Below are 26,951 nucleotides of genomic sequence, written 5' to 3'. Positions count from 1 at the left end.
AGGCTCGGGGGGAGCGGGGCCGGGCAGTTTGATCCAGCAGCCCAAGCCCTCCCCTGTCAGTGGGGGAGCCGGCAGCCCCGAACCCCAGCACTCCATGCGGGGTGCAGGTGGCAGCTCGGATCCCTGTCCTTGTCAGGCAGGGGATGTTTGCATCCAGGGCGGTCAGCAGGGGGCCGCGCTGAACGTGGAGGGTGGTCCAAGCTAATTTGTCCCTCCCAGGGCACCTTCCTTGGCGGAAGAAAAGCTGTTTGCGAGAAGCACGTTGTAGCCAGTGTGGGAGTGTTAAGGTGTCTCAGTAATTGTCCTTCTCTCTGGAGTGCTGATTTGCTTCAGTGAGTGAATCTTCTCAGTTTCTAGTTTGTTGGTTGTTAGCAGTCTCTCTCTGTTATTTTTATTAGAACTTTTGTACACAAGTTCAATGGATAAGTGGCTGAAAAAGGAAAGTGTAAAGACGCTGGAATCAGCTAGTGTTTCCTCAAGTCCACACTGTGGAAAATCTAAGGCTAATGATCATGATGGTCCTGGAAAGTCACTTACAAAGAAAAGAAAATATGACGATAATTATATAAAATATGGCTTTACATGCATTGGTGATCAAGAACATCCAAAACCACTGTGTGTGATTTGTAGTGATGTTCTAGCAAACAGCAGCCTCAAACCTTCTCTACTTCGGCACCATTTAGAAACTAGGCATCCTGTACAACTCGACAAGCCTGTTGATTTTTTTTTCAAGCGAAAATTAGCTGAGAAGAAAAGTGACATTACCAGTTTTATATCCAAAGCAAGTACTGATAATGAAAATGCTCTTAAAGCGTCCTACCACGTGAGCTACCGAGTAGCAAAAGCATCAGATGCCCATACCATAGCAGAGAGCTTGATTGGTCCATGTATAAAAGACGTAGTTCATTGCATGCTCGGAGAAAAGGCTGCAAAAAGGATTGACATGGTACCTTTGTCCAATAATACGTTGTCATGAAGAATTAATGACATGTCAAATAATGTAGAGACCACAATTGTACATAGAGTGAAAAATAGTCCATATTATGCTATACAGTTGGATGAATCAACTGATGTAGCTAATCTAGCTATTTTGCTACTGTTTGTACGTTATGTGAATGAAGGTATGGTTGAAGAAGACTTGTTGTTTTGCCGACCATTGGAAGAACGTACAACTGGAGAAGATATCTTCAATCTGACTAATGCATATTTTCAAGAAAAGGAAATAGATTGGTCTCGTTGCCTCGGCACTTGCACTGATGGGGCCACATCAATGAGGGGGAAGTATACTGCATTTGTAGCTCAAACAAAAAAGGTTGCATCAAAAGTCTCTTGGACTCATTGCAGCATCCATAGACAAGCCCTTGCAACAAAAAGCATGCCAGAGGGACTGAAGGAAGTGCTGGACAATGCAGTGAAAATGGGTGAATTTCATAAAATCATGGCCAACAAACTCCAGAATATTTCACATACTTTGTGAAGAAATGGGTAGTATACACAACTGTGTGTTGGTCCATACTGAAGTTAGATGGCTCTCAAGGGGTAAAATCCTTGTGCGCTTGTTTGAGGTTGGAACGGAAATCCTAGTTTTTTTTCCAACAGCCACCCTTTCCACCTTGCCAGCTGTATGGAAAATAATGTCTGGCTCCAGAGCCTAGCTTATTTAGCAGATATTTTCTCAAGAATTAATGACCTAAATTTATCTCTTCAAGGCTTCAATATAACAGTTTTCAATGTGCAAGAGCGAGTTGAATCCCTGATAAAGAAGTTGCAGTTCTGGGGAAGTTGTTTGGAAAACAATCAAACTGAGTGTTTCAGTAATCTTCATGACTTCCTGGCAGAACATTAACTTCAGTTGGATCAGTGCACTAAAACCAATATAATTGCACACCTAAAAGGACTTTGCACAACTTTCAGGGATTACTTTCCAGCTATGTCAGGTGATAATGACTGAATTCGCAACCCTTTTGATGATACCACTTTCTCAACACAGATATTAAACACCAAGGAAAAAGATAAATTGATTGAGATCTCCTGTGATTACGAACTGAAAAGGAGTTTCAGAAATCTATCATTGATCAACTTTTGGCTGAGTTTAAGAAACGAGTACCCCTTTCTGGCAGAAAAAGCTGCTGCAGTTTTGTTACCATTTTCAACAACATATTTATGCGAGAAAGCGTTTTCCTCATATGCACATCTGAAAACCAAATACAGAAACAGACTTGATGCCGAACCAGACCTGAGACTTTATCTTTCTCCAGTGGTTCCAGACTTCCAAGACCTATGCAGAGCAAAGCAAGCGAATCCATCACACTGAGGAAACTTAAACTTAAATTCCTGGAAATATTCATTTTTAGGAGGGGGTTCACGAGATGTCACAATTTGGTGAAAGGGGTTCGCGGGCTGTTAATGTTTGGGAACCACTGCTCTGTGGGCATACTATTGCATAGTTGTTCACTACAGCTTTCCTTGAACAGTTCTCTGAAGCATCTAGTTCTGGCCACTGTCAGAGACATGATACTGGGTTAGTTGGATTGCTGGTCTGATCCAGTGCAGCAATTCCTAAGTACTGTGTTACCCCATCTCTAGAAACTCCTCTCCTCAGACTGTCTCACTCTTTAGTTCATTTTTGCCTATGACACTGAACCTCGCCTTTTTTTTTTTCCTGTTTGTGCATCTTTCCATTTGCCATTACTGCAAGTAATGTACTTGCATCTTTACTCGGGTTACCATATTTAATCATTTAAAAAAAAGGACACTCCATGGGGCCCCGCCCCAACTCCGCCCCCTCCCCTGAGCGCCCCGCATTCTCCCTCCCAGCCACGCGAAACAGCTGCCTGAGCGCTACTGGCTTCACGGTTTGCCGGGCAGCCTCCAGACCCTGCGCACCTGGCCGGCGCTTCTCCAGCGCAGCCGGAGCCCGGGAGGGGAAGCGCCCGGCCGGGGATGCAGGGTCTGGAGGTCTGCGGGCTGCCCGGCAAACCGTGAAGCCGGTAGTGCTCGGGCAGCTCGGCTCTTCAGCTGCACAGAGCTGAGGTGTCTGGGGGGAGCAGCAGCCGCCGCCGCCACGGGGGAATCCGCCTGCAGCTCACAGCCTGCCGGAGCTGCTCTAAGGTAAGCAGGGGACTGGGGCAGGGATGCCGGCAAAACAAAGCTGGGAGTATTTTCCCGGACATGTTCGGCTTTTTGGCAATTCCCCCCAGACGGGGATTTGAGGACCAAAAAGCCGGACATGTCTGGGAAAATCCGGACGTATGGTAACGCTAATCTTTACCATTTTTAATTTTCTTTTCCTTTCTATCTGTAGGGGCTGTTGTATTCTGTATAAAGTGTTCCCTGAATTTCTCCACACAAATCATTATCAAAATCTTTAAAGGGAGGGTGCCAGGTAAATATTGATGTGCTTTTAATGTAAAGCACTAACTACACTAACCCAAAGAAAGTCTGATTTGAAGAACTCCGGCTGATAGGATTATATTAGTAGATGTCAACTGTCTCCTTCATTCAAATATTTGAGTCTTAGGAAAAATAACCTCTATTATAAAAGTATGGGAGGCTGAACATAATTTTTTGTTTTGAAAAGGAGAGCTTTATTGCAAATTGTTTGGGAAGATTGAAATAGCTGGTGGATTTCATTATTACAAAACACTTCTATTTTGATGGGGGTTGTGGTGGCTAAATTCTCCTTACTTTCCAACTTTGAAAAACTGTGGTGTTAACAAATGACTTTTTAGATTTGGGACTATTTAGAAGCAGATGAAAATAGTATGCAGCTTTTCCCTTTCTAGACAAATATTAGAATAACACGCCTATGACAACCTGACAAGCAGTTATAAAGCCAAGAAGAAAAAGCCGGTAAGTGTCATAATTATCTGAATGTTCATTGTTGACTTATTTCCAGGCACTAAATGTACAAAGAGTCACTTCTGAAATGGTAACAATTAGTCTGAAGACAAAAGCATAATGTTGATTGATTCTAAACACTGTACTAGCATTCACTGAGTCAGTCTAGGAACAGCCATGATTTTCATGAACAGCTGTTTGGAAAATTATTCTAAAAATCAATCACAAAAGTAATTAGGTATAAAGGATTTAATGATTAAAATAAATTTGCTTTTCAATTTTGTGTACTCATATAGCAGACTAATTTTATATTTTGGGTCTGTTAGGTATCTACATATACAAATATTTTTATTAGCATATGAAACAAGTTTAAATACACTTTAAAATTAGGAGCCCGTTTCTGTGCACTTCATCCAAACTGTATCAAAAGTACAACTCCCTTAATCCCTCTTTATGGACAGTTTGACACCTTTCTAACTCCTTTTAGTAATGCTGCTCTGACAAGATTTCTACCCTGGAAATAATAATCTCAAATGCCCCATCTGCCCTAGGCTTTTACCATATAATGGAACGTGGCTGTGGCTGAAATAGTTGGTTTAGACAGCGTGGGTGGGGCTAAACACTTCATTTAAAAACACCCCCACAAGATTAGATAATTCCAGCCACTTACTCTTGAAACAAGCGACCGTTTTCTGTGGAGGAGGAGCATTTTTGTGGAAGGATGGAAAAGAAACAATACTCGCTGCTTTGTATGCCTTGGGCCAGATGAATGGAGGGTTTCACGGTTAGGTGGATTCCAAAAGATAGTGTTGTAGCTCTGTTAATCCCAGGATATTGGAGAGAGAGAGAAGGTGAGTGAGTTAATATCTTTTATTGGACTAAATTCTGTTGGTGAAAGACACAAGCTTTTGAGCTACACAGAGCTCATCTTCAGGTCTGGGAAAGATACTCAGATGGTATATCAACACAGCAAAAAAAGACGAGTGGCATGGCCAAAGCTGGCCTGGGTCAGCTGACTTGGGTTAGCGGAGCTTGGGCTGCAGAGCTCTAAAATTGCAGTGTAGACATTTGGGCTCTGAGATCCTTTTCCTCGTAGCGTCTCAGAGCCCAGGCTCCAGCCCAAGCCCAAACATCTACACTGCAGTTTTTAGTTAGCCCTGAAACCTGAGCCCTACTAGCTCAACTCAGCTGACCTGGGTTCGGAGACTCCCTGTTGTGGGTTTTTTATTGCAGTGTACACATACCCAGAATATTGCAGCTAAATTCAAGCAGGAACAGATTGTTTAGCATAACACTTAACATTGTTATAAAAGAGCATTCAGGGTGAAGTAGGCAATTAACACCTTTGCGGTCATAGGATGAAGATGTATTAGTGGATTACAGATTTTAATGAGCCATAAACCCAACAATGTTTTTACGGAGTGCTAGACACTAAAAATCATGGGAAGTTATGAATTTAAGCTTCCAGGCTCATCTTTTGAATGTGTTGTCCTGTTTTCCTTTAAGGATGTGGACTGAAAAGTCCGAAATGGAGTGACCATGCTGGGAAAAGTGTTCACCCATGGTTGATAAGGTGTTTTTGTCTCATCATTTTTCTGTGAGTTCATTCAGGAGTGTAGTGATTCTCTCATTTCACCCACATAGTTTTTGGGGCATTTAGCGCACTGGATGATGAGGTACACCAAATGGTGTGATAGGTATGGGTAGGTCCCATGGATTTTGAAAGGTTCTGTGGGGAACTTACTTCTGATGATTTTTGGGGGGATGTTTGAAGGTCAAGAGGGAGTTCAGGAAAGATTTCTTTCAGGATGTGGTCCTCGTCAAATATGGGTTGTAATTGTATAATGATACCCCATGTGAGTTCCAGCCTGGGGTAGTACATGACAACTAGGGGTGTGCGAGCAGACGGGTTTTTCTTCTGTATTGAAGCAAGTTCTCTCAGGGTATGTGGGTGTCCTGTTCCACCAACTCAAAGCAGCACCAGACCCTGCCATAACACTGCTATGATGATCAATACTCCCAAGAACACACATTTCAAAATCCATAGGTCCTACACATGCCTATCACAACATGTGGTGTGCTCATCCAGTGCACGTGTGTGTGTGTTTATATATATATATAAAAAGAAACAATTAATTCACACTACCCTGGCTCTTTTGGGTAATGTTGATCGCTAATTTGGCTTCTGAGCCACAGAGGTCTGAGTATGACTGTGCTAAACAATCTGTTCGATCTTGTGTTTAGCTGTGACACTGAGTATTTTTCCCAGACCCGAAGAAAAGCTCAGTGAGACAAGGTGGGTGAGGTAATATCTTTTATTAGACCAACTTCTGTTGGTGAAAGAGCTTGTCTCTCCACACGATAGGACAGCTTTAAACCTGTCTGGGTGTTCATAGGAGCTCTACTAGTGGAAGCAGCCCTGGAGAAACATTGATTCAGCTCTTCTCCCAGTCAGCCTGGCCTTGCCCACTTTGGGATTTCTATAGTTCTTAGAAGTACGAAAAAGGGAGATACTGAGGTTGAGAGAGATTTCTCTCCCCACCCCACGCTCCCACTCCCCAAATACTTCAGACAAACATAGCCTAAGTTTGAAAAATAAAATTTACCAAGCAGTCTGTTCCAAGGTGGATTAATTGCTCTCATTGATTTGAATTTTTTTAAAATAGTCCATATTTCCATTTGTACAAACTACTGATGATGATGATGGGTAGTGCTGCATTACATGGGTGATAGGCATGGCGAGGAGGCAGGAGGTTCTGATTCGAGCTCTGACTCCATCTCTGAACTCTGGCAAATCACTTCATATCTTTGCCTCAATTTCCCTGTCTGTAAAACAGAGAATGCTTCTCTGTCTCTGAGGCTTTGGAGGGATCAGTGTATGTATGTGAACTTTGAAGATGAAAAGCATTATATAAAAGCTGCTGTTCTTATTCTATTTATGCAGCAACACTACATGGAAAACATTATTTGGTTTTATATAGCTCCTTTTATATTCTATCTCTCAAGGCAATTTACAAGTACCTAATAATAGGTAAATTAATAAATTGGAAACTGGTGATGTGTTGCCAGTATAGGGGTAATGGAGTAGCTGCTACATGTGCCACAAGCAAAGCTCTCACAAATCTTAATATATTCAGAAACTGCTTTACTGAGAGAGGAACTTTTGTCCAGGCTTGTCAGAGTTATGCCTCTTCCTTCCTGAAAATGCCTATGATGTTTTCTACCTCCATTTCCCCTGCTTCCAGAGAGTGGCATTAAATGTATAATAAACCTTGATCCTTGAACTGTCATTTCTCAATCGTGGCCAAATGGTGTCTGGTTGTAGAAATCAGTCTGTATTTCCACTAAATGAAATAGCATTGACTAGAGTTGACTGAAATTTTTCAAACAAAGCTTTTCTGGTTTAAAAAAAAAAAAAGTCCCTTTGGAAACAAAAGTTTTGTTTTTTATTTTATTTTATTTTTATTTTTTTGCAAAAAAAAATTCAAAATGTTAATTTTATGGCATTTTTTTTCAAAATCCTTGTAAATATTGTGAGTCACTTTAAAAATGGAAATAACTTTTGAAACTTTTTTTAGAATTTTTTAATTTTACAACAAGCTCTAGCTTTTAATCAGTCACTTGGGTTAGGATGGAAGTTTAACACCTTCGTAAATACTTTAAACTCCTTGTAGCACATGCCATTGGTGACAATGGGATTGCACCTCCCATTAAAAATGATTTTAAGCAGAATGTTCACTTTTCATGTTAGTCAGGTATGGCCTTGAGCCGTGGAGGTGCGAAAACCAACAAATAGTATCAATGTGCACCTTTTAGTATATGGTAATGCTAAAAAACAAAACAAACAAAAAACCAGTTTAAATTATTATTTACTTACTACAACAGTCTCTTATAATTAAGGAGGTTCTATGAGGTGCACATGCTTTCAGCTGGCTTTCCATTTTTGCCAGCCTGTTGCCTGCAGGCATGTGCTTGGGGCGGCACCTTGGCGCAGGGCGGCGCTCGATTTATTTATTTATTTTTTTTTTAATATATAAAATTTATTTTTGATTCGGCAAGGCGCTCAGAGGGGGCGGGGCTTCCGGCGGCGTGGTGCTCGGAGGGGGGCGGAGCTTCGGGCGGCGTGGTGCTCGGGGGGCGGGGTCTTCGGGTGTGGGGGTTGGCGCGGTGCGGCGCTTGGAGGGGGGATGGGGGCTTTGGGCAGTGCAGCACTTGGCGCAGGTCGGCGCTCGATTTTTTTATTTATTTATATATTTTTTGGATTCGGTGGCGCGGCACTCGGGGGGGTGGGGGCTTCGGGTGGTGCGGCGCTCGGAGGGGTGGGGATTTCGGCGGCGCTCATGGGGGGGTATGGCAGGGCGGCTCTCTTCTTTTTTGCCTGGGGCGGCAAAAAAGTTGGAGCCGGCCCTGGTTGCCTGGTGGCCCCTTAAGGGTTTACAAAAGCTGGGTCTAAGTGTGTTATTTGTTTGTTTTAACTGACCAGATGAGGTCCTGAAAGCAGGAGCACTTCCAGTTTTGGGAATCACATGATCAAACAGCATGAGTAGAAGGGAACGGAAGTCTTAATTTCATGTTTCTTTAATTTCAGTATTGCCAACCCTACGGGCTCAAAAATCCTGAATCAGCCCCTCCTCCCCCCAATCAATAAATTGACTAGCTGAAAAATCATGTTTTTAAAAATAATACATTTTTCTTGTGGGTTTCTGAGGCCTTAGGGTGCACTCAGTTCATGATTTCAAGCTTTCCTCCACAAGGAAGAGAATTAGAAACTTTTATTTTTAAGTGAAAGCTGAGCATTTCACATTCATGTGACTCTAGGAGCTGGGGCTTCAAGAAAAAATGCCAAGTATCACAGGATTTTGGATAATATCACAAGAGTTGGCAACATTGTAAACTGTAACTTTAAAAACAGTTGCTCCTTCTTTAGTTTGAGATCCCTCCCTCCTGTGAACTGGAAGAATGCCATTGGATTGTCCAAATGCCAAGTTGGAAAATCTCCATTTAATTCAACTGAACTAAGAGGATCATATTTCCTGTGTCTTCCACTACTTTCTGGTGGAATCTAAACTGCAAGAAAACTGGTATTGTGTTGGGTGACAAACAAAGAAACGGAGTCCTGAAGTGACTCTGCTTGATAATGTATTTTTAAAAACAAAAGCCAAGCCAATCGAGTGTTCTATGCTGTTCTCAGAACAAAGTTCAATTTTCTGCTGAGCTTGGTCACAACGTGAGTTGAAAGTGCTCAGGAAGCAACATGCTCTCTGTAAAACTTACTGTCCACCATTCAACCACAGCTGACTGTAAAATATGGTAACACCCAATTGGAAGTATAAAGTGTCTCCAAATATTTCTCAACTTTATACAGTCTGTAATATGTTAAAGAAATACAGTGATGCAAGGGAGACCTGTGGCCAGGATTACGGCATGTCGAGGATTCCTTTCTTTTCATTCATAAATGCAAATCAAGGATAGAAGTCAGTGGTTCCCAAAAGAGAGGGTTCATGTGATCATACAGTATTACAAATAAATCTTGGTATGGATAGTTTGGAAAGCAAATACTGAGTGTTGACAAAGACACCGCATAGCATTTGTCTGTGTAGAATGCATAAGACTTAATGAAGTAGACATGCTGCGATCCTTCTGACTTGAAATTGAGAAACTGCTTCCAAGCTGCTACTCAGATTGTATAAAGCTAAAAACAAAACAAAAAGCAGCATGCTTTGCATTGGTGACAGAGTCCCCTCTGAGTGGCTCTGAAGAAAGTATCATTATTGACTACATTGTTTGGCACTGAAGGGTTGTATGTCTTGAATACATTTAGAGGTTGAGAGAGCTGTCAGTAGCCTTGGGGCTAAAGTGAATGGACATCTCCAACCTGGGCAATATGGTAATGTCCACAGAAGCCCATATCAGATCTTCACTAACCTTAAGCATTATTTGACTGCCGTTGTAGCTAAGACGGATCTTTGGGAGTACCGTGCCTGCTTTCCCTCCAAAGTTCTATCTTGCAATGACCAAGTCCATGGCTGATGAGAGGAGGTCTCAGCTTGAGCAATATCTACAGAGTGGTACGGAGTCTCTGCTTTCACTAGGTGGTTGGGTTTTCAACTTGTGGATTGAACAGTTGAATATGTTTGTGGATTCTGCAAGTCATGATTTGTGGGGCCTGAGGGGAGCATACCCTGAATGTTGGGATTAAACTACATGGGCGCCTGATCCTGCAGTCCTAGCATGCCAGATATTTCCACTGACTTCAGAGTGAAAAACTGAGCCTTTGGGCAGGTCCCTTTCAAATATCATACCCCTCCTCTTGCCTTTAAATTGGCCTCCTTTTTTTTCTAGAAATAAGTAAATTTGTTTTTCTCAGATTTCCAAGCAGAGTTTTGAGAATTGTTACAAGACACATGAAGTTTATAGGAAAACTATATATCTGAAGTGCAGGTATAAATATGTCGTGCATGAATTTCACGTAAGCCAATAAATTTAAAATGTAACCCTTTCAACTACAAGAAATAGGAAGCTCTGAGACATTTTGTGGCCTCTGATGTAATATATGCTTTGTGGCCAAGACTTTAAAAAAAACATAAGGCTAATCTCTTAAATAACCTCACTTCCAAAACTGTTGAGCACCCAGCAGCTCCTGGTGATGTTAGTGGGAGTTGCTGGGTGCTCAGCACTTCAGAAAATAAGCTCCTAAATAAATGACCACAACTTTAGGCACATATATTAAATATTGGGGTGAAATCCTTGTCCTGTTGAAGTCCATGGTAAAACTTCCATTGACTTCAATAGAGCCAGGTTGTACCATCGGGGTGTGTACCTAATGCAGGACCTGCCTTCCACTGGGCAGGACTTGGGAGGGATCTGAGCACCATCCAATAAAAAGCAAACTTTGCTTAAATCAAAGGATGGGTAAAGCACTCATTGACAGCTCTACCAGAAGTCTTTTGATACTTAAATGTTAACTTAGAGGGGCATTGCAGGTAATCTTACTTTCAGACGCAGACCCTTTTCTCCCATCCCTTCAATTAACTTTGATTTCTATGCCTTTGTTTTTCAGTAACTGTAGATCCAAGTATTACAAACAGTGATGTCTTCATCGGTTTTTTTAGAAAATTACAGCAGGTAAGTTTTGAATGTTTCAGCAACACAATTAGCTGCTTGGAACGATTGAACTTGTGCTTCAGCTCCTCTGCACAAAGGCGACCTTTTCTGTGCGTGCTTCCTTGTATTCATATGCTCATAATATTGACCTCCTTTGTAAAGCACTTTGAGATCTACTGATGAAAAGTGCTATGTAAGAACTAGGTGTTCTCATCTTATCCACATGCTAGAATCTAGACTTGATTTTAACAAATAGGGAGGAACTCGTTGAGAATTTGAAAGTAGAAGGCAGCCTGGGTGAAAGTGATCATGAAATCATAGAGTTTGCAATTCTAAGGAAGGGTAGAAGGGAGAACAGCAAAATAGAGACAATGGATTTCAGGAAGGCAGATTTTGGTAAGCTCAGAGAGCTGATAGGTAAGGTCCCATGGGAATCAAGACTGAGGGGAAAAACAACTGAGGAGAGTTGGCAGTTTTTCAAAGGGACACTATTAAGGGCCCAAAAGCAAGCTATTCCGCTGGTTAGGAAAGATAGAAAATGTGGCAAAAGACCACCTTGGCTTAACCACAAGATCTTGCATGATCTCAAAAATAAAAAGGAGTCATATAAAAATGGAAACTAGGACAGATTACAAAGGATGAATATAGGCAAACAACACAGGAATGCAGGGGCAAGATTAGAAAGGCAAAGGCACAAAATGAGCTCAAACTAGCTACGGGAATAACGGGAAACAAGAAGACTTTTTATCAATACATTAGAAGCAAGAGGAAGACCAAAGACAGGGTAGGCCCACTGCTTAGTGAAGAAGGAGAAACAGTAACAGGAAACTTGGAAATGGCAGAGATGCTTAATGACTTCTTTGTTTCGGTCTTCACCGAGAAGTCTGAAGGAATGCCTAACATAGTGAATGCTAATGGGAAGGGGGTAGGTTTAGCGGATAAAATAAAAAAAGAACAAGTTAAAAATCACTTAGAAAAGTTAGATGCCTGCAAGTCACCAGGGCCTGATGAAATGCATCCTAGAATACTCAAGGAACTAATAGAGGAGGTATCTGAGCCTCTAGCTATTATCTTTGGAAAATCATGGGAGACGGGAGAGATTCCAGAAGACTGGAAAAGGGGCAAATATAGTGCCCATCTATAAAAAGGGAAATAAAAACAACCCAGGAAACTACAGACCAGTTAGTTTAACTTCTGTGCCAGGGAAGATAATGGAGCAAGTAATTAAGGAAATCATCTGCAAACTCTTGGAAGGTGGTAAGGTGATAGGGAACAGCCAGCATGGATTTGTGAAGAACAAATCATGTCAAACCAATCTGATAGCTTTCTTTGATAGGATAACGAGCCTTGTGGATAAGGGTGAAGCTGTGGATGTGGTATACCTAGACTTTAGTAAGGCATTTGATACAGTCTCACATGATATTCTTATCGATAAACTAGGCAAATACAATTTAGATGGGGCTACTATAAGGTGGGTGCATAACTGGCTGGATAACCGTACTCAGAGAGTTGTTATTAATGGTTCCCAATCCTGCTGGAAAGGCATAACGAGTGGGGTACCGCAGGGGTCTGTTTTGGGACCGGCGCTGTTCAATATCTTCATCAACGACTTAGATATTGCCATAGAAAGTATGCTTATTAAGTTTGCGGATGATACCAAACTGGGAGGGATTGCAACTGCTTTGGAGGACAGGGTCATAATTCAAAATGATCTGGACAAATTGGAGAAATGGGCTGAGGTAAACAGGATGAAGTTTAACAAAGACAAATGCAAAGTGCTCCAACTAGGAAAGAAAAATCAGTTTCACACATACAGAATGGGAAGAGACTGTCTCGGAAGGAGTGCGGCAGAAAGGGATCTAGGGGTTATAGTGGACCGCAAGCTAAATATGAGTCAACGGTGTGATGCTGTTGCAAAAAAAGCAAACATGATTCTGGGATGTATTAACAGGTGTTTTGTGAGCAAGACACGAGAAGTCCTTCTTCCGCTCTACTCTGCTCTGGTTAGGCCTCAGCTGGAGTATTGTGTCCAGTTCTGGGCAACGCATTTCAAAAAAGATGTGGAGAAATTGGAGCGGGTCCAGAGAAGAGCAACAAGAATGATTAAAGGTCTTGAGAACATGACCTATGAAGGAAGGCTGAAAGAATTGGGTTTGTTTAGTTTGGAAAAGAGAAGACTGAGAGGGGACATGATAGCAGTTTTCAAGTATTTAAAAGGGTGTTACAAGGAGGAGGGAGAAAACTTGTTCACCTTAGCCTCTAAGGATAGAACCAGAAGCAATGGGTTTAAACTGCAGCAGGGGAGGTCTAGGTTGGACATTAGGAAAAAGTTCCTAACTGTCAGGGTGGTTAAACACTGGAATAAATTGCCTAGGGAGGTTGTGGAATCTCCATCTCTGGAGATATTTAAGAGTAGGTTAGATAAATGTCTATCAGGGATGGTCTAGACAGTATTTGGTCCTGCCATGCGAGCAGGGGACTGGACTCGATGACCTCTCGAGGTCCCTTCCAGTCCTAGAATCTATGAATCTAAATTGTTCCTCTCTATACAACCTCACCATAAAAAGAATTGTTTGCTTTATTTATGTCCTGATGGAATATCTGATGAATCTTTTGCCCCTAAATAATGCCCAGAAAAGTCTTTTGTTGAGAGCTCACTGAAAGGATTATACACATTCTTGGGTTTTGCAAGCATAGATGTTTTTCGGTTGTGTCAGTACTTTGAGGCGATAAGTGTATTGATGACTGCTGTGAATGTCAGCTTCTCTTATCTGGTAACACACGGTGATAGACAGTTTGGCACGTATATGGAGTGTTGCAACCTGAACTGCTTTCAAAATCCATTTTTATTTGCTCCATAGTGGGGCAGGGGGAGGAGGAGGGGAATATCAAGTATAATAAGCACAAAAATCCCCACTGCATTGAAACGTCAACCATAACATTGCAGTAAATGCACAATCCAGAAACTGTTATGACTCCCAAAGTAACTAACTCTCTTTTCTCCCCCCTCCTCCTCCCTCCCGCATGGTGTTTGTGGATGTGCAATATGTTAATTTTATGTTTAGTTTGGCTCTTAAATACCACAGTGAGCAGCTCTTTCCGAAGGGACTCTTTGTCTTTTGTTATGGAAAGCACCTACCTGTTATGTGACCATAATCCTAATAGTTATTAGACATTCCTGAGAAGAAGTTATGCTTGAAAGAATTTCATAATGTAACAATTAATGTTTAACTTTGTAACTTTATTGCTCTTGTTTCATGTTTGCTGTGAATTTTAGGGCTAGCAAGATTACAGGCAATTGTGTAAAGAAGCATTCCACACAAAGCATAGACAAATTTTTTCACAATAAAAATGTGGCTTATTTACTGCCTCTTTTTTTTTTCCAGACCAGGAAAGGTTCTTGAGTCAGTGAGCAAAGCAGTGCTCTGTATTTGAGAGTTAGGGTATGTCTTCACTAGCAATATTAAAGCGCTTCTGTGGCAGTGCTTTAACATGGCTGTGTAGTCGCTGCTCAGCTCTGTTAAAAACAAAAAAAACAAAAAAACAAAAACCAAAAAAAAAAAACCCACCTCCACGAGGGGAATAGCTACCAGCGCTGGTACACTGTCTACACTGGCACTTTACAGCACTGAAACTTGCAGTGCTCGGGTGTGTTTTTTCCCACCCCTGAGCTGTAAAGTGCCAGTGTAGACAAGCTCTTAGAGATTTATTTAGGGAAGGACATAGCATCTTAGGCTCTGATCCAAAGCCTTTAAAATCAACAGAATGACTCCTGTTGATTCCCATGGGGTCTGGCTCAGATCCATAAAGATGGCTAAAGAGAGTAGATCCTTCACAGGTCCCCTTACCTTGTCATTTCCCCCCCTCAACTATTAATTTTTGATAGTAAGCCTTTTCTATCAGAGCTCTGGTGGAGAAAACTTTGCCACTATGTTGTCTTGACTGGGGGAGTGGGGCACTGGATTTGGAATGACACATTCGTACGTAAGTGTTGAAACTGGCTGTCTGCATGGTGGATGTGAATTTCTTTGTTTTGGGGAACATCTGTTGGGGGGGTAACGTTTCAAATTATGATTGTACAGTCAAATACATTTATTAAAGTATGCAGTGAGAGATACTGAACACATCATAGTCAATTGCTTCCTACATTTCTTGGTAGGTTGAAATAAATCTTAAAAGTTTTAATACAAAGTCAATGTATCCTCGCAACACAAAATCAAGAGAGAACTTTCTGTTCCACTTTGGAATGTCTTGTTTCTTGTGCTGTGTTTTTAAGTTTTCTGCCTGGCAAAGATACTAGTTCCACAACATTTTTGTTTACAACTTCAACTTATAATTATTAGACTTACACAAAGTGATTTCTTCATAATACACATAGCAATAGTGCTGGGTATGTTCTTTCATTATTGGGAAGAGCTGGATTCTGGGACGGACCTGAAAGCTCTGTGAATGACAAAAGTCCATTCTCTGTCATTATCTGTGCTTAAGTGCCTTTAATTGGTGTAAATAAAAGCTTAACAGACATTCACTTAGATATTAAAGAATCTTGCTTAACAACATGGCTTTGGTTGAGATGCTCCAAATATTTAATAGCACAATCAAACGTAAAAATGTTTTATGGTAAAGAAATTCTGTAATAGTTTTGAAAGAGATGAATAAACTTGAACTTCCATATGTCCCTGTAGAGTCCTCATTTCCATTGCTATATCTTTAAGACTTGCAGGCATCACTTACTGTGTCTTGCATGACACTTAGGCTTTGGCTACACTGGCGCAGTACAGCGCTGCAACTTGCTGCGCTCAGGGGTGTGAAAAAACACCCCCCTGAGCACAGCGAGTACAGCGCTGTAAAGCGCCAGTGTGATCAGAGCCTGCAGTGCTGCACGCTCACTTGCAGCGCTGCAAGCTACTCCCCTCGGAGAGATGGAGTACATACAGCGCTGCGAGAGCTCTCTCGTAGCCCTGGCGGCGCGACTACCCATGGCAGCGCTGTGAAGTCCCGAGTGTAGCCAAGCCCTAAGGGCTAGTCTACACTGGCAACGCTAAAGCGCTGCTGCAGCAGCGCTTTAACATGGCTTGGGTAGTCATGGTGCAGCGCAGGGAGAGAGCTCTGCCAGCGCTGTAAAAAAATCCCCTCCATGAGGGGCGTAGTAAATGAATGAAAAGTCAATTAGCTGTCCTGCTGAGTTGGGGGAGCCACCAGTACATCTTTGTAACAGGAAATATATTTACACACTTACCCAAGGTTCCTTCCCTTGCATCAGGCTTAATTAATTAATTAATGGAGATATCCCATCTCCTAGAACTGGAAGGGACCTTGAAAGGTCATTGAGTCCAGCCCCCTGCCTTCACTAGCAGGACCAAGTACTGATTTTGCCCCAGATCCTCAAGTGGTCCCCTCAAGGATTGAACTCACAACCCTGGGTTTTGCAGGCCAATGCTCAAACCACTGAGCTATCCCTCCCCCCCATTGAACTCACAACCCTGGGTTTAGCAGACCAATGCTCGAACCACTGAGCTATCCCTCCCATTCTCAACTGCTGGGACTGACTGAACTGCAGTAGAGTCTCAAACAGATCTTGGTTCATGGCATAGCTGGACCCTCCAGTTGCATTCTCCTCCTTGTCGTCCATGCTAGGGGTCTGTGTCTTGGGCTTCTTGGACATATCCATGGAAGTCTGCGGGGTGGTGGTGGGGTCTTTGCCAACTATGGAATGCAGCTCTTGGTAAAGAGTGCAGACCTGTGGCTTGGTATCAGATTGACTCTTGGCCTCCCTGACCTTCTGATATGCCTGCTGCAGTTCCTTTGCTTTCACACAGCACTGCTGCTGATCCCTGTCGTACCCCATCTCCTGCATCTCCCGTGCAATCTGCTTGTAGATGTCCGTTTCTATAGATGGTCCATAGCTGTGCCTGCACAGCCTCTTTTCCCCACAGTCCCAGCAGATCCAATACCCCCTGTCTACTCCAGCCCAGAGTGCGTTTAAAGTGTGTATCCAGCATGGTCGGCTGGGCAGTTGTACACAACAGTGGAGAGCTGCTACCATGCTTGCTCAGTTTGACTATCAGGAAAAGCATTTTAAAAATTCCCAGGGCTTTAGGAGGGCAGGAGGTGGGGGGGACTTCCAGTCTCTGTGACCCCTGGGCAGTGGAGTTCACAATTAGGAGGACTGTTAGGGTCAACATAGGTCACCAGTGTCTACACTTGCATTACATTGAGCCATGGTCTATGTATTGAGGTCAATGCCGCTCAGGGAGGTGGTGTCACTAAAGGGGTACTTGCATCGGTGGATGACAAATTTAAATGTAGACAGGTGCACGACTAGGTTGATGTCAGCCATCTTGTGTTGACCTAAGTTTGTAGTGTAGAAGCAAAAAGGTGGCCTTATTTAATGTATCTGTAAAATGGTGTGGGTTTTTTTTTTTTTTTTGGTCCTTTCTAATTTGACCTCGTTTCCACTTTTTGTAGCACTCTGAAGATCTCCTGGTTAAGCCAGGGTGATTTCTTACCATACTTCCAATCTTTCCTATGCATTGAGATTATTTCCGCTTATGCCCTTTAAAAAATAAAAAAAACCCTCTCCTGAACCTTTTTTCTCCTTAAACTTGTTTCCCGTGGGATCTAACCTGCCAGTTCTTTGAGTTGCTAAAATCTGCCTTCTTGAATTCCATTTTCTTTAATCTGCTGTTTCCGCTCCTACCATTCCTTAGAATCCATAACTCTGTCATTTCCATGATCATTTTTACCCAGGCTGCCTTCCTCCTTCAGAATGACAACTAGTTCCTCCATGTTTGTCAGCATCAAATCTAGAACAACCTCTCTCCTAGTCGCTTTCTCCACCTTGTGTAAGAAAAAGTTGTCTGCAGTGCATTCCAAAAACTTGTTGGACAATCTGTGCCCAGCTGTATTTTCCCAACTGATGTCTGGGTAGCTGAAGTTTCCCATCACCACAAAGTCCTGTGGATGATTTTGTTAGTTGTTTAAAAAAAGCTTCATCCACCTCTTCTTCCTGGTTAGGTAGTCTGTATTCGACTCCTACCATGAAATCACCCCTGGTTTTTTTACCCTTACCCTGAGTCTTTCAACAGGTCCTCCTGTGTGTGGACGCTTACTTCAGTTTAAACCTGGCTCAGGCTTAAATCAGGTTTAGCTTGTGCTTATAAATTTAGAGGTGCAAGCTAAACTAATATAACTAGCTTTAATTTGATTTAAGAACGTCTGGACAAGGGTTTGTCCTAGTTTATTTACATTGGGGTTTTTTTTGTTTGTTTGTCTTTTTTAAACCAGTGCAACTTGTGTGTAGGAAAAGCCCTGCAAATGGACTTATCTAAACTGAATTAAACTTGGCTTAAACCAGAACAAGTGTGTCCACACAGTCCCTGGTTTAATTCAGTCATTTAAAAAAATCATACTTTCAGTTAAGCCAGTGCAACTTTCTCAACAGAGAGCCCCTGAGGTTTGGCAAATAGAGAGGCGGAAAACCCAGGAGCAAATGAGCTTGACTTTAGTTTTCTTCTAGGTTCTACTGTTGATCTTGTCATCCCTCCCTCTTTTTTGTCAGATATTAGAGGAAGTGGAGATTCCTTGCAAGTAGCTTGAGTGTACAGGGTCTGATATTCCTCCTTTCTTTAAAAACAAGACTTAAATGCCCAATTTTTTAAATCTTTCCTCATAGGTCAAATTTCTAAACCATATTTTTCAATAAAGCCTTTTTACCTTTTCAAAAGTGATCTCTCCTGTGATGTAGGTTTCTAATGGTATTAAGCACAAACATTCTTCCTTGAAAATTTCACCATCAGAAAAGCTAACAAACAGCACTAGCTGGGCAGTGTCACTTAAATCGCTTGGTTTGTCCACTTCAAAAGACATGTATTTGGCATTTTTTTTAAATCAGAAAGCAGTGCTGACAAACAATCCTTGTAAATTACCTCCAGTCTTCGCACTGCCATGGAATCAGACAGGGGAACTTGCATCACGTGGTTCACAATGTCATCTTTGTTTTTAATCTCTGGCAAAAAGCTCCTCTAGCATTTCCGCCGTGCCCTCCTTCACAGGCTTGGCATCCAGGAAAGGCCTTTTCTTTTTAGCTAGTACCACCATTATCCAAAGAGAAGCAGCTGTTGCTTTTTCCTGTACAGTCCCTGATGTTGTGAGAATGACATCTGAAGTGTGATATGAAGACTTCAGATTTTCAATTTTGTCATGTCTTCCAAAACTGCCAGGAGACTAGGCCGCGTTGATGTTACTGTGCTTTGATTTAAAGTGGTGCCTCACGTTGACAACCTTACAGACAGACACAGTGGTCTGGCATGTTAAACACCAAGATTTTGCGTTTAAATGAGATGGCATAATAAAAAGAAAATCCACTATCCAGTTTACGTTAAAAGCTCGATTTTTGCTTTCAACTTTGCAATGTTTACTCCCACTAGCATTCATTTTTTGGCTCCATTTCCATCCGGCAACCTAGCTCCATTGTAGCTGATGCTATCGTGAGTACTTAAGATCCAGTAAGTTACTTACTAAGGAAGTCCTAGGCAAATGATAGGCTGCACGTCACTGTTCGTGAATTTAATTATAAACATTTTTGTAAGATGAGCTGGTGGGCCACACAAGAAGGCTTGGCGGGCCACATTTGGTCCATGGGCTGCCTATTGAGTGTCATTGCACGAGACCAGGGAAAGAAACTAGATTGTTCTTGACAAATCCATGCTGGCTATTCCTTGTAACCCTATTATCAGCCAGGGGTTGATAATAGGGTTACAAGGAACCCTATTACAAATTGATTGTTAAATAATGTGTTCCAATGTCTTCCCAGGTATTGAAGTTGGATTGAGTGGCCTATAATTCCTTGAGTCCTCTTTGTTTCCATTTTTAAAGATAGCTATGAGGTTTGTGCTTCTCCAGTCTTTTGAGATTTCACTCACCCTCCAGAAATTCTCAAAGATAATTGCTAATGGCTCCGAGATATCTTCAGCTAGTACCTAAGGCCTTGGCTACACTGGCAATTCACAGCGCTGCACTTGCTGCGCTCAGGGGTGTGAAAAAACACACCCCACCCCGAGCACAGCGAGTGCAGCGCTGTAAAGCGCCAGTGTAATCAGCGCTGCATGCTCGCTCGCAGCGCTGCAAGCTATTCCCCTCGGAGAGGTGGAGTACTTGCAGCACTGCGAGAGAGCTCTCGCAGCGCTGGCGACGCGACTACACTTGCGCTTCACAGCGCTGCTGCGGCAGCGGTGTGAATCCGCAAGTGTAGCCAAGGCCTTAGTGTTCAGCTACAAAACCTTAAGTGGGAGTCCTGGAGCCAGCCCAGCCTGTAGACAAGCTGAGGAGATGCATTTAGACAGTGCATCTGTGAGGCAGTTTCTGCAGGTGGGGCTTCTATGGAGCTGCAGCCACAGATTAGGGTTGCTCACTATGGCTAAATGAAAAACAAGAATTTGATTTCTCAAAAAAAAAAAAAAAAAACCTTTGCTTTGCTCTGCATTGGAATGAAAGCTAGCCCTTCTGAATTATTTTCATGAGGAAACACGAGAGACAGACCCCTTCCCCTCCTAAGAATAGCCAGTAGCCTTGTGCTCTGCTTCATTTAGATAGGGAGTTGAACCTGGAACCCAAACCCTAGGTGAATGCTCTAACCATAGAATCATAGAATATCAGAGTTGGAAGGGACCTCAAGAGGTCATCTAGTCCAACCCCCTGCTCAAAGCAGGACCAATTCCCAGCTAAATCATCCCAGCCAGGGCTTTGTCAAGCCGGGCCTTAAAAACCTCCAAGGAAGGAGACTCCACCACCTCCCTAGGTAATGCATTCCAGTGTTTCACCACCCTCCTAGTGAAATAGTTTTTCCTGATATCCAACCTGGACCTCCCCCACTGCAATTTGAGACCATTGCTCCTTGTTCTGTCATCTGTCACCACTGAGGACAGCTGAGCTCCATCCTCTTTGGAACCCCCCTTCAGGTAGTTGAAGGCTGCTATCAAATCCCCCCTCATTCTTCTCTTCTGGAGACTAAACAATCCCAGTTCCCTCAGCCTCTCCTCATAAGTCATGTGCTCCAGACCCCTAATCATTTTTGTTGCCCTCCGCTGGACTCTTTCCAATTTCTCCACATCCTTCTTGTAGTGTGGGGCCCAAAACTGGACACAGTATTCCAGATGAGGCCTCACCAATGTCGAATAAAGGGGAACGATCACGTTCCTCGATCTGCTGGCAATGCCCCTACTTATACAGCCCAAAATGCCGTTAGCCTTCTTGGCAACAAGAGCACACTGTTGACTCATATCCAGCTTCTCGTCCACTGTGACCCCTAGGTCCTTTTCTGCAGAACTGCTACCTAGCCATTCGGTCCCTAGTCTGTAGCAGTGCATGGGATTCTTCCGTCCTAAGTGCAGGACTCTGCACTTGTCCTTGTTGAACCTCATCAGGTTTTTTTCGGCTCAATCCTCTAATTTGTCTAGGTCCCTCTGTATCCGATCCCTACCCTCTAGTGTATCTACCACGCCTCCTAGTTTAGTGTCATCTGCAAACTTGCTGAGAGTGCAGTCCACACCATCCTCCAGATCATTAATAAAGATATTAAACAAAACCGGCCCCAGGACCGACCCTTGGGGCACTCCGCTTGATACCGGCTGCCAACTAGACATGGAGCCATTGATCACTACCCGTTGAGCCCGACGATCTAGCCAGCTTTCTATCCACCTTACAGTCCATTCATCCAGCCCATACTTCTTTAACTTGGCGGCAAGAATACTGTGGGAGACTGTATCAAAAGCTTTGCTAAAGTCAAGGAATAACACATCCACTGCTTTCCCCTCATCCACAGAGCCAGTTATCTCATCATATAAGGCAATTAGGTTAGTCAGGCACGACTTCCCCTTCGTGAATCAATGCTGACTGTTCCTGATCACTTTCCTCTCCTCTAAATGTTTCATAATTGATTCCTTGAGGACCTGCTCCATGATTTTTCCAGGGACTGAGGTGAGGCTGACTGGCCTGTAGTTCCCCGGATCCTCCTCCTTCCCTTTTTTAACCACCCTAACGGAGGCCAGGTTGAGGCTCCTTTTGAAGATTTGTCCCTTGTCTAAAAATGCTATGCTTTCCTTAACCAAAGCGAATTGGGATCCATATTTACTGCTTTCTACTTCAATATTTTTATCAATGGTCTAAACAATGATGGAAAAATCTGATGGCAAAGTTGGTGTAAATGTAAAAGTAAATAATGAGGAGGACAGGTTACCGTTAGAGTGATCTGAATCACCTGGTTAAATTGTCACAATCCAATAAAAAGATTTTTAATACAACCAAATGCAGGGCAATACATCTGGAAACAATGAATGCATGATATGCCTACAGTATGGTCTCTGTCTTGAAAAGAAATGACTCAGAGAAGGACTTGGAGGTTGTGGTAGGTAATTACCTCAACATGACTGCTCAGTGATGCAGTGGCAAAATGAGCTAATGTGATCCATAGATGTATAAAAAGGGGGAATATCAGGTAGAAGGATTGAAGTAATCCTGCCTCTGTACACAGCATTGTAAGACCACTATTAGAATACTATGTCCAGTTCTGGTGTCCATGCTTCAACATGGATGTGGAAATACTGGAGAGAGTTTGAAGGAGGTCCACAAACATGATCTAGGGGCTGGAAAACAAGCCTTACAATGTGAGGCGTAAGCACCATAACTTGGTCATTGCATCGAGACTAGATATCGTTCTAAAAGTTATGCTTTAATCCAATTTCTGGGAGAAATTTTATGGCCCACGACAGGAGGGGGAGAGTTTGGGATGGTCATGATGGTCCCTTCCAGCCTTGGAATCTCCTTGGTTCCTTTCCTTCATGGACATGGGGAGGACAGGATTGCAGGCATTCCCCTCAATATGCTCATAACACTCGCAGCTCTGCATTCAGACAGTGACTATAAACAAATCTCATGCTTCAGAGTTTGTGGGTCATCTCCGGGGTCAGGAAGGATTTTTTCCCCCCCTAATGCACAATTGACCAGATGTATTCTGAGGTTTGTTTTTTGTTTTTGCCTTCCTCTGAAGCATCAGAGACTGACCACAGCTGGAAATGAGACACTGGACAGGATGGACCAGTGCTCTGAAGTGATACAGAGAATCCTCTTTCTTAGATACTGGTATATCTTGCTCCCAGTGCTTGGGATTAAACTGATCATTAGCTTTGGAGTTAAGAAGGAATTTTCCCCCAGGTTAGATTGTCAGGGATCTTGGAGCGAGGATTGCCTTCCTTTTCGGTGTGGATTGCCTGCTTGGACCTGCTGGGCATATTTCACCTAATCGGTTCCTTGCCATAGCTGAGGCGTAGGTGGCACCTTGGTCTCTCTTCTCTGCCTGCGGCACACAACAGTTGAGTCTCCTGAGGACTGAAATGCTCAAATTTAACTAAAGTCATTGAGCTTAATATAGGAGTATTTGGGTGAAATTTAACACCCTGTGATATACAGGAGGTCAGAATAGATGATCTAACAGTCCCTTCCAGCCTAAAAATCTATGAAACGTTGATCTGACCTGCTGTACTATTCTCATAATTTCCATCCTGCACTAAATTTTTATATTTCAGAATTTGTTTTGATCCTGAATCAGGATGAAAAGTTAAAATGCAGCATTGTGAAAAATCGCGATCTGGAGATGTCAAAACATTTAGTTTTGACTTGGTTTGACTTTAATCTGTGTCCCCCTAAGCTGCTGCAGTGCCTCATGGGAACTGCAGTTTGGATGCCCCTTCCCTCCATTCTCCTATATGGGCTCGACTCCCTGTTTGGGACTCCCATAATGCACTGCAGCAGCTCTGTCAGAGGGGAGGCTGCTGTATGCACTATGGGTGGTTCAGCTAGGGAGACTGGCCTATAGAGGGGAATGGGAGTGTGAGGTACCAGACCTACAATTCCAGTGAGGCACTGCATCCGCTCAGGCGAGACATATTAATATTGACACTACCCAAAATGTAATATTTCATTTTTAACTTAACCATGGAAAATCCAAAAAAAAATTCGGTAAACTCAAAACTTTTCCAGGGAAAACTGATTGTGCAGAAACTGCTTTGTTCTATCAAAAACATATTTTGATGGAGAATTCCTGGCCAGCTCTACTCAATAGCTTAATTATTGTTCTGGATTCTTGTGTTAGAAAACTGTTGGACTGTATAGTGAGGAGGGGGCAGCAAATGTTTGTAGTTCAAAAGATTTTACTACTGGTGGTAGTAGTAGCAACTCTAAGGGAGAAGGATTTGGATGGGTGGGGGGGTGTTTCATGTGATCTTGGGAATCTACATATGAATGTATTTGAGAGGCAAGAAGACCTAGGGAATATAGAGAGGGGTAATGGCATAAATTCTGAAGGGTGGGGTTGCCAAATTATTTTTTATTTATTTTATTTATTTATTTTAAAGCTAACATGAAGTTGGAGTCTGGAGAAAGTTTCTGGGCTTTCAGTAAATGGGGCAGTGCTTCTTCGCTTCTTTCCTCAAAGAAAATTAAAATAGCATAGAATAAGAAGTAAATGACTAATCACTCAGGTGATTGCATCACTGCTGTAGCCTGGCCACACTTTACTCCCAAAGTTGTGGACTTTTAAATAACAAATTTATATTTCTGTGTTATGGAGATTAATGTACTTTTGTATTCCCTTTCTAGCTATGATAAAACTGTTCCCAATATGTCAGGAACAAATTAACCCCGAATTCCCTTAGTACTTTTACAGCTATCCAGGGGAATATATAATTTACAGGGCTATTTTCTTCTTTTGCTTTTACATAATTAGGGGGTTTTTTTTGGGGGGGGAGGTCTGTACTGTAGTTAGCTGAACATGGATATGACAAACACGTAAGATGTTAAATTAATGTATGGAAATTGTGGTTTCGACCTTTTTTGGGTAAAGATGGTCTGAGTTGTTTTCACCCAAAAGCTTTTAACGTACAGGTGAACTTTTGGGGGGAGCAGCTACTCTGTTGTAGTAAATTTTCCTAATGTTGCTATGACAAATGTTGGAGATGAGGAAATGGAGATCTTGTTACAGCAATACTGTAAAATGAAACAATTGCCTGTAGTTTAGTGGAGACAGATGGGTGTGGACTTAAGACAGCAAACAAGGAAACTATGTATTATGCAGTTCCAGAGTGACTCAATGTGGTCATTCCAGTTGGGGTAGGTTTTCTCCATATTTTTCTCTCTTCACACGTATCTCCCACCTTTCAGCAGATCCCCAAATTAACCTGACCACCGGTGCATTATCTAGTTCTCAAGAAATACCTAACTTAGTGGCTTGTCCTCCAGTAAATACTAATGTTATAATTGGGACTCGGCAGCAAGCTGAAACTGTTGTGCCAAGGCCCTGTAGTTTCTGCAGCAGATTCAGGTAAACTTTAATTCAGCAGCTCAGTTCTAGCTCTAGTTTAATTCAGCAACATCTAGCTCCTTAAGATGTACAGAAGAAAAGCTCTCTAAAAGGGCCCTACAAAAGATGGTATTTGTCTCCATTTTACAGGGGGGGGAAACTGAGGCACCGGATGATGTGACCTATGCAAGGTCACCCTGCAAACTGGTAATAAATCTGGGAGAAAACCTCAAGTCTCTTGACTTAGTCCAGTGCACTTTCCCCCAGTCTATGCTGTTAAAACAGATAATACACCCCATACACTATCCCTTGTGGTGTCTGAGGTTTGTTTGTTTGTTTGTTTAAACCGAATACATCTTAGTTTATGGTACCCTTAAATTTTAAATGTTTGGCTAAGTTTTGTATTGAAGATACAATAGCTGAACTATGGATGGAGGGGAACCTGGAGATCAACAGCTGGGCAGGGAAAAGTTGGTATTTCTCAAAAAGATCAGGAGTACTTGTGGCACCTTAGAGACTAACAAATTTATTAGAGCATAAATTTGTTAGTCTCTAAGGTGCCACAAGTACTCCTGTTCTTTTTGCAGATACAGACTAACACGGCTGCTACTCTGAAACCTGTTGGTATTTCTGACATTCAGGAAGGTGGGCGACAGTTTAAGTGTTGGGCAGTTCGGAGGTAGCTGAATCTTCTGATGCAAGAGGGGATGCCTCTCCTCATACTCCTGGACAGGTGACTGGACACTGGGGGTGAGATCCTGTGCTCTGCCTCTAAGAGGCATAGCACCAACCTCTCAACCCAGGTGGAGCAGGGCTAAGGTAGGGTTAGGCCACTCTTTCATCCACCTGATCCTGGGCCACTGCAGGGGCTGGAGTGACCACTAGTGTTATTTAGACAGCTCTGTCTAAATTAATGGCAGCCTATTCCTGCCATTCAGTCTTGATTAAAAATTGCCAGTGATGGAGAATTCACCACAGCTCTTGGTAAGTTGTTCCAAAGGATAATTATCCTTGCAGTTTAAAGGGCAAAACAAAAAAAAGCCTTATTTCCAGTCTGAATTTGTCTAGCTTCAACTTCCAGCCATTGGATTGTGTTATCTTTTTGTCTGCTAGACCGAAGAGCTCATTATCTAATGTTTGTTCCCTGTGTAGATAGTTATAAACTGTAATCAAGTTTACAACCCCTTAACTTTCAAGAAGCTGGATCTATTTAGCATAAAGAGAGTCTGTCACTATCAGGCATGTTTTGTAATCCTTTAATCATTCTCCTGGTTCTTCTCTGAACCCCCCTCCAATTTATTAACATCCTTCTTGAATTGGGAACACCAGAATTAAACACCCTGTTCCAGCAGTGATCATATCAGTGTGTGTGTGTGGGGGGAAATCACCTAATATAACCTCCTTACTCCTATTCAGTATTCCCATTTGTACATCCAAGGAGCACATTAGCCCTTTTGGCCATGGCATTGTACTAGAAGCTGATGTTCAGCTGATTTTTCACCATGGCCGCCACATCAGAGTTGCTGCTTCCTGGAATGGAGTACCCATCCTGTATGTATGGCCTAAATTCTTTGTTCCCGGATGTATGACTTTATATTAGGCCATATTGAAATGCACATTGGCTTGTGCAGCTTACCAAGTATTAGAGACCAGG

General features: G+C 42.5%; 1 protein-coding gene across 6 annotated transcripts in view; it reads left to right on the top strand.

Annotated features, from left to right (window-relative positions):
* SNX31 (sorting nexin 31) overlaps positions 1–26,951 on the top strand; it is a 68,438-nt gene that overhangs the window by 10,878 nt on the left and 30,609 nt on the right. For 4 of the 6 annotated variants that reach the window (XM_065582202.1, XM_065582201.1, XM_065582197.1 and 1 more), the window contains exons 3-4: positions 9,794–9,908; positions 10,901–10,965. In XM_065582202.1, coding sequence (XP_065438274.1) covers positions 9,794–9,908; positions 10,901–10,965 — 180 coding nt within the window. Of the gene's footprint in view, positions 1–3,304; positions 3,386–3,785; positions 3,853–9,793; positions 9,909–10,900; positions 10,966–26,951 lie in introns of all 6 variants that reach the window. The other 2 variants (XM_065582200.1, XM_065582199.1) reach the window with 2 other exon arrangements.

The sequence above is a fragment of the Chrysemys picta genome, chromosome 2 (assembly GCF_011386835.1).
Source record: "Chrysemys picta bellii isolate R12L10 chromosome 2, ASM1138683v2, whole genome shotgun sequence".
Classification (NCBI taxonomy): Eukaryota; Metazoa; Chordata; order Testudines; family Emydidae; genus Chrysemys; species Chrysemys picta.
The sequence above is the reverse complement of the archived record's forward strand: the minus strand, read 5'-3'. Positions and strand labels throughout refer to the sequence as shown.